The sequence below is a fragment of the Silurus meridionalis genome, chromosome 1 (assembly GCF_014805685.1).
Source record: "Silurus meridionalis isolate SWU-2019-XX chromosome 1, ASM1480568v1, whole genome shotgun sequence".
Taxonomy (NCBI): Eukaryota; Metazoa; Chordata; class Actinopteri; order Siluriformes; family Siluridae; genus Silurus; species Silurus meridionalis.
The window spans coordinates 30739901-30757022 of record NC_060884.1 but is presented as its reverse complement, the minus strand read 5'-3'; the positions used below and the strand labels follow the sequence as shown (position 1 = coordinate 30757022).

The 17122-nt window shown below is 42.1% G+C and overlaps 1 protein-coding gene across 1 annotated transcript; it reads left to right on the top strand.

The window, feature by feature from the left end:
* Window positions 1-4161: 4161 nt before the first annotated feature.
* rbm26 (RNA binding motif protein 26) lies at window positions 4162-16363 on the top strand. The gene is given in 23 exon segments (XM_046846580.1): window positions 4162-4510; window positions 8241-8359; window positions 8440-8576; window positions 8657-8745; window positions 8842-9089; window positions 9567-9619; window positions 9621-9831; window positions 10047-10274; window positions 10352-10552; window positions 10823-10957; window positions 11131-11242; window positions 11648-11819; window positions 12160-12330; window positions 12474-12587; window positions 12692-12769; window positions 12851-12973; window positions 13585-13659; window positions 13749-13916; window positions 14015-14119; window positions 14265-14468; window positions 14620-14706; window positions 14908-15021; window positions 15673-16363. Coding segments are annotated over 23 exon segments (3093 nt in total). The 5' UTR covers window positions 4162-4451; the 3' UTR covers window positions 15763-16363.
* The last annotated feature ends 759 nt before the right edge of the window (window positions 16364-17122 follow it).

Here is a 17122-nt window from a genome sequence, read left to right as displayed (position 1 = left end):
TTTGAAATGAAAGTCTCGCTGATCTGTACAGATTAAAAAAAAAAAAAAGCTTTGTATACGTTCGGATAAATGATTATTAAAGTCGTGTCGAAAAGTTCACGTCATATAAGTGTGTGTGTGTGTGTGTGTTGGGGTCTGAAACGCCGGTTTATATCGTTCCTTTTTTTTTTTTCTTCCAGCAGCTGAAGAATCCCTTTAAGTAGAAATACACAATCACAAACACTCAGATTCATTCTTTTCTGTGTTTAATGTACCGTATTTTTCGAACTATAAGCCGCTACTTTTTTCCCACGCTTTGAACCCCGCGGCTTAAACAACGAAGCGGCTAATTTATGAATTTTTTTTTTTTCCCGGTTTCACAAACTTCAAGCTAAAAAACTGAACCCCATAACATTAGACCAATGAAATTTCGAGCGGAAGCAACGCACCTCACCTATGTTCTGAGCTGCACGGCATCAGGAGAAAAAACTTTCACCACATAATTTTTAAACGCACGACGATGCCAAAAGATAAACTCCCGAGAGAAATAGTTGTGAAAGGAAGGAGGAAGACAGTGAACAATGACTTTCTTGGTCGGCTACTGTTTAGATACAAGCCGTTGTAACGCGTTGAGTCAGGGTGAAGGGAGAGCTCGCTAACTCCAGTTACAACAGAAATCATATAAACACAGACAGGTTTCCAAAACTCGTGCTTTTTATTTTCTTGGCAACAGCGTTACGGGTTAGTCAAAGAAACTTAGAAATGAGCATCAGAAAATAATAAGGACATATTCCTCAGTCTTGCACACATGCAGTAATAGCGGAAAACCGCTATTACTGCTATTTATGTTCAAAATAAAAATCTTTGTCAAATTCAGTGGGTGCGGCTTATATATGGGTACGTTTAATAGTCCGGAAATTACGGTATATATATATGATCCAGGACAAGACAATTCATATCCAAATGCAGTGGTGGATGAAGTACATGAAGCAGGTAGTTGAGTAAAAGTAGGTCAAATGTGACTCCAGTAAAACAAAAAGTGTCTCTTTCACTTGAGTAAAAGTACAAAAGTTTTTGCCTTCAAATGTACTTAAGTATCCAAAGTACTATAATTTATTACAACTGTAATGTTCATATCATCATTTTTATCACAAGACTCTTTACTTAATCACCTCAGTTTATGTGAAAAGACTCGAATGTGACTCTCAGCACACTGATCTATTAATAGAATCATATTAATGACTCAAACACTGATTCATTTCTATTAAAATGATCATGAACCCAAAAACCTGGTTTTTAACTACTTAAAAAAATGCACAAACGAGGTCACGTGTGTTGTGGCGAATTCGAGTCTGGAGTTTCTTGGTGATCAGTAGATACACCAAGCGCCAATGGCGTTTCTCTATTCAAGACGCTCTGGTTGACCCACACCGTGACCCAATTGATTAGTTTCAGCTGCTTCAGTTACCGTCACTGGACCTACATGCATTTACAGCACAATTAAATACACGTCATTGTGCACAATTTTCAAACTCTCAGAACCAAAACAACTCCTTGGCTAATTGTAGCCATGAGATACAAACATCTATATCCTTATATGTATTTTAATATATTAGCCTTTTAAACTGCACTGAGATTCTCCTTACTGAACTTCAGCACAATCACAGAAAATCTTTCAAGTTGATCTCAGTAGCTCCTAGTTTTAGACTGTATAAGACTGTAGAAAGAACATCACTTATAATCTTATACTCCAGTACTCATGTTAGTTCTCACTCTCCAGTGTTCTGTATTGTTGAAAGATTTATGATCGAACTCTTGATGTCACCCAAATGAGGATGGGTTCCCTTTTGAGTCTGGTTCCTCTCAAGGTTTCTTCCTCATAACATCTAAGGGAGTTTTTCCTTGCCACAGTCACCACGGCTGCTCATCAGGGACAAATGCACACCATTCACCTTGACTGTTAATTTGTGTAAAGCTGCTTTGAGACAATGTCTGTTGTGAAAAGCGCTATAGAAATAAACTTGACTTGACTTGACCTTTATGACATCACGTCCATTACAGGGAACCAAATCACTAAGTGCTGTTTAACTCCAATCCAACTACAGTAGTTCATTTGTAATTGTTTTGTTGCTGCACACATGATGATAAACTACATACTAGCATTTATAATGTAATGCAGCTAAAATAAATGTTTTTTTTATGTGTTAAAGCATAACAGGAAACACAGCATGACCTAGGATATATATTAGTGTGAAAAAGTGTTGGCCCCCTTCCTGGTTTCTTCTTTTTTTTTACGTTTGTGACACTTTAATGTTTCAGATCATCAAACTAATTTGAATATTAGTAAAAGAGAACACGAGTGAACACAACATGCAGGTTGTAAATGAAGGTTTTTATTATCGAGGGGAAACAAAATCCAAACCTACATGGCCCTGTGTGAAAAAGTGTTTGCCCCCTAAACCTAATAACTAGTTGTGCCACCCTTAGCAGCAACAACTGCAATCAAGCGTTTGTCATAACCTGCAATGAGTCTGTTACTCTGCTGTGGAGGATTTTTGCTCGACTCAACTATGCAGAATTGGGAAGGTTTTCCAGCATGAACTGCCTTTTAAGGTCATGCCACAGCATCTCAATAGGATTCAGGTCGGATTTTGACTAGGCACACTTGGTAGTGTGTTTTGGATCAACACTTTTTCACACTACTGTTCAGTTATTAATTATATTTCATTAAATGCATTAGTCTTTACTATCCTCATAACGAGATGAGTGATGGAGCTACATACACACCTTTATCGTTTACACGTTTTCTCTATACTTCTTCTCTTTTACTGAATTGGGCTCTTGAGTGTTTTGACCTTTTTTTGTCGTCCATAATTTTATCTAGGATGCAGTTCTTCCTAATGACGTGACGTCACCCAACCCCCATCTCTCATTTCTGTGTGTATGAGTGAGGGAACTTCTCTGGGTGGTGGGTGCAGACTCCGAGTCCTGACCAGCTTCATTCACTGTGACATGATATGAGAATTGACCTGATCGTACAAATAAGCTTTTTTTTTCTCGCAAGTTGACACTGATTGGTGACTTTCTGTGTGTTTGACCAGTTATGTTTTTATCCTCATAAATAAAAAGGAACGACTGATTTCAAAAATTTAGTTGAGAAAAAAGAGATATTTGACTTTGAAATGAAGTGAAGGTAAAGTAAAAGTCTCCCCAAACTGTAATACTTCAGTAAAGTATTTCACACAAAACTTAACTTAAGTACAGTAAGAAAATGACTTCTTTACTGTCCACTTCTGACCAAATGTAAGACAAGACACACCCAAATCCGAGACAGAACAAATCTAAATCCAAGATGTAATTCCCAAATCCAAATGTAAGACAACATAAATCTGAAACATGATAAATATAAGACACATCCATATAAAAGACAAGACATATTCAAAATAAGACATATCCAAATCCGAGACACAACAAATCTAAATCCAAGAGAACACATTTAAGACAAGACACATCTAGGACTATATGTCCAAATCCAAGAAAAGACACTTTCACATATAAGGTGAGTCAACATCCAAATCTTGGACACGACAGTAAATCTGTCTGTGAATAATTATATGAATGAAGGAATTATTAAATAAATAAATAGTTGAATGAATGAATGAATAAATTAATTAATAAATGAATGAATGGATAAAGAGATCCAAGACGGCACCGTCTAAATCTTTTTTTTAAATACCACTTTATCAATATATAATATAATTTCTCCCTACATTTTCTTGTTTTCTTTAATTTTCTCACATTTTATATTTACAGTCCTTTTCACCTCACGCACAATTTCGGAGCGACCGATCGAGTTGACATTTTACTGCAAGTTGCATAGTTTTATTCTGCCTAGAACTGTGTTTGTGACAAATAAACATTTGGAATCTTGAATTAATAAATAAATGAATAAATGAATTAATGAATTAATGAATTAATGAATTAATGAATTAATGAATTAATGAATGACCTGCCACTCATCGCCCTCTAGCGGCCATTCTTGGTTGCCTTGTGTTCTCGCGATAACTTCTAACGCTAAATCACGGGCAGAGCTCGTTCTCGCGATATTTCACGACGCGAGTAAACAGCCACCATTCGTAGAGACTTTTGGGGAGAGAGGAAAAATCGAGAAAAGTGTCAGGATTTTTTAAAGACGTTTCCTAGAAAAGAAGTATCATCTCTCATTCTACAAGAAGGGCAAATATAAACCGCAAATACCCCACTCTGTTCTTTTTGCCCCGCTGTTTACAGTAACATGTTCGCAGCCACCTGTCCGAACTGCGCGTAGTGTGGCTTGTGGGAGCCGTTAGCATTAGCATTAGAATTGCTAGGCCTGTTGTGTGTTATTAGCTTAGCACTTTTTTTCCCCCACCTTCAGCACATATATTTTTTTTGTTAATTTTTGCTTTATTTCTTATTTTTCTTCTGGAGAAATGATTATTGAAAACCTCGATGCCTTGAAGACGTGGCTCACCAAAACTCTCGAACCAATGTAAGTGCATGAGTTAGCATGTTAGCTTAGCATAGATACTGCTCTTCCTCAGTGTAGCGTGTTAGCCAGTTAGCATCGTTTTGCTGCATCCCAATAACTGAGATTTAAATGTTATTTTATTTTATAGATTCGGTGCAAGAAATAAATGACATTTAATCTTTAGCAGAGATTAATTAAGATGCGTGAATCCAGAGAATATACTTATTTAAATTAATTTATATTTAAACAGGTTTCTTAGTGTCATTATTTTAAATTATTGCAGGTATATATAATTAAAGTATTTTATTAAAATAAAGATTTGTTTGTAAACAAGTGATGTGTATATTTTTTATATATATATATATATATATATATATATATATATATATATATATATATATATATATATATATATATATATATATATATATATATATATATATATATATATGTATATATATATATATATATATATATATACACACACACTAGAGGTAGACCGATATGGGTTTCTCTCTGGCCGATGACGATAATTTATGCCGATAATTTATGCCGATATATGATGCCATTATGTTTGGCAGATAACACTCTGTAGGGTGTACGGTGTATACTGTAGGGTGTATGCTGTAGGGTGTATGGTTTGTGGTGTATGCTGTAGAGTGTACAGTGTAGGGTTTACAGTGTATGCTGTAGGGTGGTTGATGTATGCTGTAGGTGTACGGTGTAGGGTGTATGGTGTGTGCTGTAGGTGTACGGTGTAGGGTGTACGTGTAGGGTGTACGGTGTGTGCTGTAGGTGTACAGTGTGTGCTGTAGGGTGTACGGTGTGTGCTGTAGGGTGTACGTGTGTGCTGTAGGGTGTACGGTGTGCTGTAGGGTGTATGGTTTGTGGTGTATGCTGTAGAGTGTACAGTGTAGGGTTTACAGTGTATGCTGTAGGGTGGTTGATGTATGCTGTAGGGTGTACGGTTTATGGTGTTTGCTGTAGGGTGTGTGGTGTATGGTGTACCCTGCAGGGTGTACGGTGTAGGGTGTACGTGTAGGGTGTACGTGTGTGCTGTAGGGTGTACGTGTGTGCTGTAGGGTGTACGGTGTGTGCTGTAGGGTGTACGTGTGTGTGCTGTAGGGTGTATGGTGTTTGCTGTAGGTGTGTGGTGTATGGTGTACCCTGCAGGGTGTACGTGTAGGTGTACGGTGTGTGCTGTAGGGTGTACGGTTTATGGTGTTTGCTGTAGGGTGTGTGGTGTATGGTGTACCCTGCAGGGTGTACGTGTAGGGTGTACGTGTGTAGGGTGTACGGTGTGTGCTGTAGGGTGTACGGTGTGTGCTGTAGGGTGTACGTGTGTGCTGTAGGTGTACGGTGTGTGCTGTAGGGTGTATGGTGTGTGGTGTAGGGTGTATGGTGTTTGCTGTAGGTGTGTGGTGTATGGTGTACCCTGCAGGGTGTACGTGTAGGTGTACGGTGTGTGCTGTAGGGTGTACGTGTGTGTGCTGTAGGGTGTATGGTGTATGCTGTAGGGTGTACGGTGTATGCTGTAGGGTGTGCAGTGTATGCTGTAGGGTGTGTGGTGTATGGTGTGTGTGTATGCTGTAGGGTGTATGCTGTAGGGTGTGTGGTGTATGCTGTAGGGTGTACAGTGTAGGGTTTACAGTGTATGCTGTAGGGTGGGTGGTGTATGCTGTAGGATGTACGGTTTACGGTGTATGCTGTAGGTGTGTGCTGTATGGTGTACCGTGTAGGGTTTATAGTGTATGCTGTAGGGTGTGTGATGTAGCTGTAGGGTGTATACTGCAGGTGTGCGTGTATACTGCAGGGTGTGCGTGTATACTGCAGGGTGTGCGTGTATACTGCAGGGTGTGCGGTGTATGCTGCAGGGTGTGCGGTGTATGCTGCAGGGTGTGCGTGTATGCTGTAGGGTGTGTGGTGTATGCTGTGTGCTGTAGGGTGTACAGTTTAGGGTTTACAGTGTATGCTGTACGGTGTATGCTGTAGGTGTGTGCTGTGTGCTGTACGGTGTACGCTGTAGGGTGTGCGTGTATGCTGTAGGGTGTGCGGGTATGCTGTAGGGTGCGGGGTATGCTGTAGGGTGTATGCTGTAGGGTGTGCGGGTATTCTGTAGGGTGTACGCTGTAGGGTGTACGCTGTAGGGTGTACAGTGTACGCTGTAGGGTGTATAGTGTAGGGTTTACAGTGTATGCTGTAGGGTGTACGGTGTATGCTGTAGGGTGTACAGTGTGGGGTTAACGGTGTATGCTGTAGAGTGTACAGTGTGGGGTTAACGTGTATGCTGTAGGGTGTACGTGTATGCTGTAGGGTGTACGGTGTATGCTGTAGGGTGTACGTGTATGCTGTAGGGTGTGTGGTGTATGCTGTGTGGTGTAGAGTGTACGGTGTGTGGTGTAGGGTGTACAGTGTAGGATTTACAGTGTATGCTGTATGGTGTGTGATGTATGCTGTAGGGTGTAGGGTTTACAGTGTATACTGTAGGGTGTGTGGTGTATGCTGTAGGGTGTACGCTGTAGGGTGTACGTGTAGGGTGTATGGTGTATGCTGTAGGTGTGTGGTGTATGCTGTAGGGTGTACGGTGTATGCTGTAGGGTGTATGCTGTAGGGTGTACGGTGTATGCTGTAGGGTGTATGCTATATACGGTGTATGCTGTAGGGTGTCACGGTGTCTGGTGTATGCTGTAGGGTGTGTGGTGTATGCTGTAGGGTGTATAGTGTGTGGTGTATGCTGTAGGGTGTATAGTGTGTGGTGTATGCTGTAGGGTGTACGGTGTAGGGTGTATGGTGTATGCTGTAGGGTGTATGGTGTGGTGTATGCTGTAGGGTGTATAGTGTGTGGTGTATGCTGTAGGGTGTACGGTGTAGGGTTTACAGTGTATGGTGTGTGGTGTATGGTGTGTGGTGTATGCTGTAGAGTGTACGGTGTATGCTGTAGGGTGTATGGTGTAGGGTTTACAGTGTATGGTGTGTGGTGTATGGTGTGTGGTGTATGCTGTAGATCAGGGGTCACCCACCTTTTTTGACACCGATAGCTACCTCTTTAATACTGACTAATGTGAAGGGCTACCAGTTTGATACACATTTCTGAAATAACAACTTTGGTCAATTTACATTCACTTATGTTATAAATTATAATGATTAATTAAACAATTAATTAATAGTTATTAATTAAATAACTGGCTGATGTGGCTCTGATTTCTCCTCTGTTTTTGCATTCAGGTTTTTCAGCTTCTCCTGATGTTTAGTCTCGTAGTGGGTCTTAGATTCAATTCCTTAATTACAGCCACATTCGCTCCACTAATAAGACACGTGTTTACCGCCAGTGTCAGTAAACATCTACTCAGAATCCCATCGGTTTTCAGAATAAACTTTTCTCTTGGCAGGTTGTAGTGTGTGGTAGGACAGGTTGTAGTGTGTGGTAGGACAGGTTGTAGTGTGTGGTAGGATGTGCGGTGTAAACTGTAGAGGGTTTTGCAGGCCTGGAAGACATGGACTATATTACACTTAATTTATTATTAAATCTAATATATAACAATATTATAATTAGAGCTATTAATTACAGTACATTAAAATAATATATTGCGAATGTTATTTTATTATTGAACAACAGAATCCTATAGGTTTAAATGTGTTCACCACACGAAACAGGTGTGAATAACAGCAAATTCACAGATCATTAAAAACATGTTTATACCATCTTTGCTATATTGTTTTGTCTTTGTGGACGTCCGGCTGCATTGTGCAGATGTGACGCCGATCCGTCTGCGCTCGCTAAATATGTGGTGGCTTTGGTGAAGAAGGACAAGTCGGAGAAGGAGCTGAGAGCACTATGCATAGACCAGTTGGATGTATTTCTCCAGAAGGGTGAGAATCATTTCCAGCTTTCTGTAAAAAACTAAAACGTGTGTTTGCGTTACACTCACGAGTCTTGTGTGTCCGTGCAGAGACTCAGACATTCGTGGATAAACTTTTTGAAGCTGTGAACACAAAGAGCTACCTACCTCAGGTTGAGACGATGAGCTCCACAGACAGGTCGGAGGGTCATGCACGCTCCGAGAAAGACGAGCAGAAGAAAGACGAGGTGAGAGTTGTGTGTATATACACGTGTGTGTCTGTGTGTGTATTTGCATGTGTTTGAATTACTTCCTGTTTTTGTAGCAGCCGGGTCGGGATGATGAACGAGAGAAGAAGTTCTCCAGGAGAGTGAACCACAGTCCCCAGCCCGGCTCACGTTACAGCCGAGACAGCAGGTATACACACACGCACACGTGTACAGGTTTAAATATAAATCAGTTTATAACTATAGTGACTGTAAAATGCTCCTGCTGGTTGATCGCGTTTTACAGGAGGATTGATGAACGTAAGAAAGACGATCGGTCTAGAAAGCGGGAGTACGATCGTCCTCCACTCAGACGCGACTCGTATCGAGAGCGCTACAACCGGCGCAGGGGGCGGAGCTACAGCCGAAGCCGGAGTCGCAGCTGGAGCAAAGACAGAGTGCGGGACCGGGAACGAGATCGCGAAAGAGACAGAGATCGCGAGAGGGATCGGGAACGCAGCAGGACGCGCAGCCGATCCAGGTCTCGGAGTCGAGGTTGGTGCACACACACACACACACACACACACACACACACACACACACACACACACACACAAATAAAAACAGCTCTTTTATTTTTACCACACTGAAGCAGAGGCCACGCCTCCTTAATTAGAACAGACTGAAGCAGAGGCCATGCCTCCTTAATTAGAACACACTGAAGCAGAGGCCACGCCTCCTTAATTAGAACACACTGAAGCAGAGGCCACACCTCCTTAATTAGAACACACTGAAGCAGAGGCCACGCCTCCTTTATTAGAACAGACTGAACCAGAGGCCACACCACCTTCATTAGAACAGACTGAAGCAGAGATCACGCCCTTTTTGGAACTCATTAAAACATGCTTTTTTTTTTTTTTAGAATTCTAGATTAGAGATCTTTAGATTTTAGAGAACTTTAGATTCATAAGGCAGGACATTTATTCATTTTAATTTAGTTTTTAATTCTTCATCTTTATTGTGGTTCCACAGAGAGGGAGCCTGGAAAACCAAAGTATGACCACGAGCGACCGGAGGGTGGAGCCACCGAGGCCTTCCCACCCCACCCCACCCCTTGCCTCTGCTCCAAGCTCCTCCCATTTTCCCGTACCTGCTCTCAGCAGCACCATCACAGTCATTGCTCCCACTCACCATGGCAACAGCACCACAGAGAGCTGGTCTGATTTTCACCAAGACCAAGTTCCATATGGTAGAGCGGCTCCACCCCCTTCACGCAAACGGTGTCGTGATTATGACGGTAAGGATGCACAGGTTTGGGAGATCAGTCGTATTAACAGTCGTCTCAGTTACATACACAGTGTCGGATAAACCGTTTTACTGGACACGTTCAGTTGGCCCAAAGTATTTATATAGACACACTTCCCCTATCATAAATAACTATAAATAGCTTACCCTAATGAATAATTAATTACATGCAAAGTTAAATGTAAAAATCTTTTTGCTTTATCACAGAGAAAGGGTTCTGTATGCGGGGTGATATGTGTCCGTTCGACCACGGCAGCGATCCAGTGGTGGTGGAAGACGTCAACCTTCCCAGCATCCTCCCCTTCCCACCTGCGCCGCATCCTGTCGGGGATGGTCCGCCCCCTCCGGGTCTGCCGCCACCTCCCGCTCTACTCCCACCTCCACCGGTTAACCTCCGGCCCCCTGTGGCTCCTGGAAGCCTCCCACCTGTCACAGGTAACGTTTTCTAGTGCATGTAAAGATGTTCATTCCTAAACACTGAGGAGCCACTAAAATGTGTGTGTGGTGTTCAGGTCCTCCTCCACCTCTCCCAGCTCTGGATGCTCCTCCCAACTCCATGAACAACTCTGTCCCCTCCATCGTCTCTACGTCTCGCCCCCTGCTCCCTCAGCCTCCACTGCACCTGGTCACTTCAGGACTCCGACCCCCACTGTCACAGCCACCACCGCCCCTCTTTACACCGGGTAAACATTATAACATCGGCGCATTTGGAAGTAAGTTCTATACAGGGTTTCTATGCATTTTAATTTAAGTGATTTTCAGGTCTGTTTAGTACGGGGAGGGGGGGTTTGGGGGGGTATTACACCGAGTATTACAAACTATTTGTGTTTACATACTATTGACCTATTAGTTTTTCTAAAATATAAAATTAAGAATAAAAAAAAATGTTGAAAAAAAAGTGTCTGTATAAACAATTAGAAGATACACAGAGAAACCAGGAAGGACAGTCATCTTCTAAGCGTCCTGTATTCTGTTCTATGTAGATTCATTTGAACCGGACGTCTATAACCCTGAAGCTCCGAGTCTGAACTCTCGCCCGCCGTATAGACCCCGAGTCAACGTGCAGAGACCGAACCTTATCGGCCTCACTATGGGAGAAGTGGATCGTCCTCCGCGAGGTAATGTCCGGTACAGATATTACTGTTATGAGTGAGGACCCTTTTGCTCTAATAATAAAGCCAATCCATCTAATAAATGATTTGCTCCTCTAAACCACAATATATCAGTGTTTAAATGTTCAGACTTCCAGAATGTTCTCGTGGTTTAACATATCACAACGTGATCTCCGCAGATAAAATGCTGAACAGCAATGCTGCCCGGATCGTTTTGGAGTCTGACTTCAGGAAGAGAGGGCCGGGCCACCATGATGGGGGCCTTCCAGCTAAAAAACCTTGGTTTGATAAGTAAGTAGTAACAAGATTTTTATCTAGCGGTGGGGAGGTGGTAGCTCAGCGGTCGGGAGGTGGTAGCTCACCGGTCGGGAGGTGGTAGCTCACCGGTCGGGAGGTGGTAGCTCACCGGTCGGGAGGTGGTAGCTCACCGGTCGGGAGGTGGTAGCTCAGCGGTTAACGCATTGGACCTCGGATCGGAAGGTCATGATTTCAAACCCCAGCACTAACCAGCTACCATCACTGGGTCCTTAAACAAGGCTCTTAGCACTCAACTGTCTGTTGTGTCACTCTGAATGAGTGTCTGTCAAATGATGTAAATGTGACGTAAATATATTCGCCTTTTTAACTGTTTTAATTTTATTTGGAGATAATAAAAAAAAAAAAGGATTTACTGACTTGCTTTTTTTTGCTCCACAGGCCAAACTTCAACAAGCCCAACCATCACGGATACTATAAGAAACTGCCGCTTTCACTGCCGCTTCCTCTGCCTAACACTAAGCTGGCCATCCGGCAGATCCCACCTGAGCTGAACAACATCAGCAAACTTAACGAGCACTTCAGCAAATTTGGGAAAATCGTTAACCTGCAGGTGAGCGGCATCTCGATATTTAATTTTCTACAATAATTAGGTTTACGCAGTGTGTAAAGTGTCTACGCAATGCATCAGGTTCGATTTGTGGTTTGAGGTGATTTTGGGATCGTCTAAGGCCCTGCATTATTTATTTATTTTATTAATGTCAATAAAAAAAAATAAAAATTACAATTTAGCATAAGAAAACTTATGTTTCTTAGTTACAGATTGATTGTTGTCAAGTTGATTTAGTAATTCATAAGTAATATAATGAAAATAATGACATTTCAAATGTGTGTGGAATCAGTTATTCATTGTGTGTGTGTGTGTGTGTGTGTGTGTGTGTGTGTGTGTGTAGGTGGCATATAAAAATGACCCCGAAAGTGCCCTGATCCAGTTCGAGTCTCCGGAGGAAGCGAAGCGCGCTATACAGAGCACAGAGGCCGTCCTGAACAACCGATTCATCAAAATGCACTGGCACAGAGATGACGGGCCGCCCGGCACACAAACACACACCCCGCTCAACATGGTACACACACACATTTTACATATGCTGTGCAGTCAGATATACAGAATCAAACATACGTCATGGTCATGTGTTTGAGCAGCAGTTAGAATGTAATGGAGGATGTATATGTTATGAGAAGTTTGAGTGTAGATTGCGTTTTGTAGCAGAGCGTACAGCAGCCTGAAGCCACCAGTCTGAAGCAGTCGGTGAAGGATCGTCTCGGCCCCCTGCCCTCGAACAGCACCGAGCCTCTGCAGGATGCCACGCCTCCATCACAGGTCGCAGCGTTGTGTTATACCTGAAGCATTCGAGAATTTCTGTCCAGCATTTTTACACCTGTGTGTGTGTGTGTGTGTGTGTGTGTGTGTGTGTGTGTGTGTAGTCTTCACAGAGTGCGGCTCGATCATCGGTCAAGGATCGCCTGGGCTTCTCAAAACCAGCAGCGGCAGCTGAAGGAAAGGTGCGTCATCACTCTGTTATATGCCCTCACGCATACTGTTTGCTTTTTTCGAGATTTCTGACACTTTCATCATCTCCACAGGTCTTCTCCACCTCCACTGGACTCACAAAGACGTTTTACAACCCGGCCGCACTCAAGCCAGGGCAGAAGGGTGGGGTGACTGGTACAGCGGCCAGTGTGGAGGACGCACTGAAGAAGAAGCAGGTCAGTTGTTTAAGGAAAATAGTCCACATAGTGGTGTACTATATTGTCTATGTGTACGATAAATATCGTAATTGTTGTTTTATCAATTGACATTATCGAGTATATCGCAAAACTCAAACAAAGCAAAGCTGAGAGTGCACACGTTAAAAGATCAAACCATTATTTATGCATTTGTAACGACAGCATTACTTGTCCCTCTAAACTGCATTAAACAGTGTGTAGGTGCACCTACAGATTCATTTTTTCCAATGAGTTTAAATAAATTTTTCTTACCTTTTATTGGCATTTCTTTTACTTTATAAAACCTATGCCCATAAAAGGTAAAAAAAAAAATCTATTTCAACTTTTTGGAAAAGATGAATCTCAGCTGTGAACTGAACACCACGCAGAATATGAAGAATATCACAAATTTTAAGAGTCAGCTGATCACAGAAGTTCATAAGCTACCAGCACAATAACACACTCAGCAAAATATCGTCTAATTATCGTTATCCATCAAATCCAAAATATCGAGATAGAATTTTCTTGTCAATATCGCACACCCTTGAGTCCACGAGGAACTTCCCGTCCAGTAACGTTTACTGTTTCTTGCCCGAACACTTTTCTGGTAGGAGGCACTAAAACTTCAGCAAGATGTCCGGAAGAAGAAGCAGGAGATTTTGGAAAAGCACATCGAGACTCAGAAGGTGAGTTTCTTTACAAATACAACCAGAATTATTATTAATATTTTTGCTGCTCAATTTTTGAGAAACTTTGTGTGTGTGCGCGTGTTCAGCTTCTGATTTCCAAGCTTGAGAAGAACAAGTTGATGAAAGCGGAGGACAAAGCGCAGCTGATGCAGACGCTCAACACTCTGACCGACAGTATCACCAAACTGCAGGAGGAGATCAAGAGCCTTTCTAGTGCACACACACTGCATGGCGGCATCAAAACCAAGGCCCAGGTACGCACACGCACACACACACACCACAGACCTTAATTAATCAGACCAGGTTCAGAAACAAACCTTGTAGGTATTTACTTGTGTGTGTGCTCCTTTAGGCTCAGAAGGAGTTATTGGACACTGAACTCGATCTATACAAGAAAACGCAAGCTGGAGAAGACACTGCTCAGCTCAAACTCAGATACACGCAGCTGCAGCTCGAGGTACACACACTCTATCTCTCACACACAATCTGTAATTCCTGAAGTTTACACTAGGTGTCAGTGTTTGCACACATGAAATTTTGCTTCTCATTCACTCACTCTCTCTGTGTGTGTGTTTTGTCTTTCCTCTTTTCTCCTTACCCAGGCGGCTAAGCGTGGCATTCTGACCCCAGGGCGTGGGAGGGGGGCCCATACCCGGGGTCGCGGGACGGCGAGGGGGCGTGGCCGGGGCATTAGAGGGAGAGCGAGAGGGGTTCCTAACCACGCTGTGGTGGATCATCGACCCCGCGCTCTGGAGATCAGCGCCTTCTCTGAGGCTGACCGAGTGGACCTGCTGCCACATTTTGCTGTGAGTCTAAACACCCATACACACATACACACACGGAGACACACACACACACACGAGAGATGAGTATCATCTTGAATTCTATCATTCGGACCATAGACTTGCTGAAAGGTTCAACAAAAGACTCTTATATGTGCAAATTTCTTTTTATCAGCAATTTGGGGAGATTGAGGACTGTCAGATGGAGGACTCCAGTCTCAGTGCCATCATCACCTTCAGAACCCGAGCAGAGGCTGAACAGGTGCACACACTTTCACAGAAGCATATATTCACAGGGTTTCTATGCATTTTGGAAAAGTATGAAAATATATGAGGTCAGGAGTAATATGAACATAAAAAAAAAAAAAAAAAGAAACCCTGCGTATTAACACCTCCCTCTAGTCCTTCCAACCAATCCATACTCACGCGCACACACGTTTCCTTTTCTGTCCTGTCTGTGAAGGCGGCCGTTCACGGCGTGAGGTTGAACAATCAGGAGCTGCGTCTCTCCTGGTACAAACCAGCCGTCCCGCTCAGCGTGACCGACCCTGACGAGGCAGAGCCTGAGGAAGATGAGGTGAGCTTCACGTCCCAGTCACACCATAGTGTCTGTGTTAGATCAGATTAGCGCAGTAATTAACCTCAGTGATGCGTCACGTGTCACTTTCCAGGCTTAAGGGTTCAATGGCATTTCGGCAGGAAAAAAGGTACCGTATGCGAGAAAACTGTCGCGTTCTTCATAAATGACAGCATCGTTCGTATAAAGTCTGTGTTTGTTTAAAATCACATGACTAGTTTCCCTTTTAATCAAACCCCAGTGTTCTCCATAAAGCAGATCATGTGATCCCAATCATTCATTAGAAGCTTGAATGGAAATCAGTCATGTTTACTGGGTTGTTCTCTTTATTTTGATCCGTTCACAAGAATCTGGTTTAGGAGTCTTACTGATGATGTCATCAAATAAGGACAGGTCTTGAACATTGCCAGTAGATGGAGCCAAACTCTTACTGCAGTGGATTAGGCAGGAGACACGACATCATAAGGTGTGCATAAGGCATCTTGGTTGAGATAAAATGTGAAGGTCACATGACCAGTATTTTAGGGAATAAGAATATCATGGACATGAGTGATTTGAAAAGTACACATCTAAACTGGGCTCTTTAAAAAAATAAAAAAAAAGACGAGGTTGGATCACCTGATCACATTGAGCCTTTCTAATTTCCTGCAGTTCCAGGAGGACACGCTGGTAGACGACACGCTGCTGCAGGACGACGACGAGGAAGAAGACGACAACGAGCCACGTTCATGGCGCAGATGAAGATGTCTCTCGGCCTAGTCCCGCCTCCAGCCTCGCATCACTTCCTGTTTTCATTTCATTTTTGTTTTGGGCAAATGGTTGTTTTTAATTAATGAGAATGCCATTCATGTTTTATGTATTAGCAGTAGCGATGAGCCGATGTCTCTCTCGGCACGGTTCACACATTCTTTCTCACAGTGCAAAAAAACATCACAAGTTAACTTTTTTTGTTGAATCTCGTGTAACACGTGAAGCCACGTTTAATTTGTAAAAGGAAAAAAAAGCAATCCGGTTACCTTTTAATTTCTAAGGGCATGTCGGGGTCACAGATAGGATGTCTTCATTTAGCACAGGTAGCCATCTGAGCTTGTTTGTGTACATATTTTATGTATGAGTTTTAATGATTTGTATGACAGCTTTGCTTCTCCTGGCTTACTCTGAATTGTAAAAAAAAAATAAAGAATTGAAATGGTCTAGAAAAAAAATCAGCTAAAAAAAGAACAACAAAAAAAGAATCTCAAGCTGCTGCTGCAGCACTGGTTTGAAAAAAAAAAAGAAGAAAAAAAAGAAAAAAATGGCTGAAAATATAAAGACCATTTCAAAACGACCCCCACCCCCCCAATCCTCACAAAAAGAGCAAAATTCCTGTTTTCCTAAATCCTAAAAAAAAATGTGACTGGTGAAAGGTAAGAATGTTGCAGTCTTTTTTATTATTTTTTTTTAAATGTATATTTAGATATTTTTTGTATATTTAGATATTTTTTTTCATATTCATTTATCTAAACAATTTGTTTATAAATATTGTTTATTTAATTTTTTATTTTTTTTTAAAGACAGTTTTTCATACAACTTCAAAGATTTATATTCAATTTACTTATTTCTGTCTTTTTCTCTTTTTTCATGACTCATTACTGGTTGGAGTCTGGACTGGATTTAATTTTTAGACGAAAGCTCATCACTGGACATGAAAGAACCTCCAACCATCAATCAGTATCGCCACTTTCATGGAGCTCCATATTGTTCATCACACGTCCTCGTGCCTTTACTCTGTTCCATCACTCATAAGTCTGCGATTAAGGATTTGCATCAGATCTTTTTTCTCCATCACATGTCAGAAAGCCGCTGCGTGGCACAGGGCAGCTGTTTACCCTCTTCTACATAGATGACCTCACAGATGCCCGTGATTGGAGAGTGTCCCTGTGAAGACTTTCTATTTGAGCTGCTCTTGTGTTTAATTTCCTCCTGAGGCTGAAAGAACTTTCCTGGATTCTGTATACACACATTATAACTTGGTCTTCTACACTAAACTGTAAACAGCTTTGGATTTCAAGTGGCTTTGGTTAGAATAAACTTGTGCTCCTCAGAGGTTCATTAGTTGAAC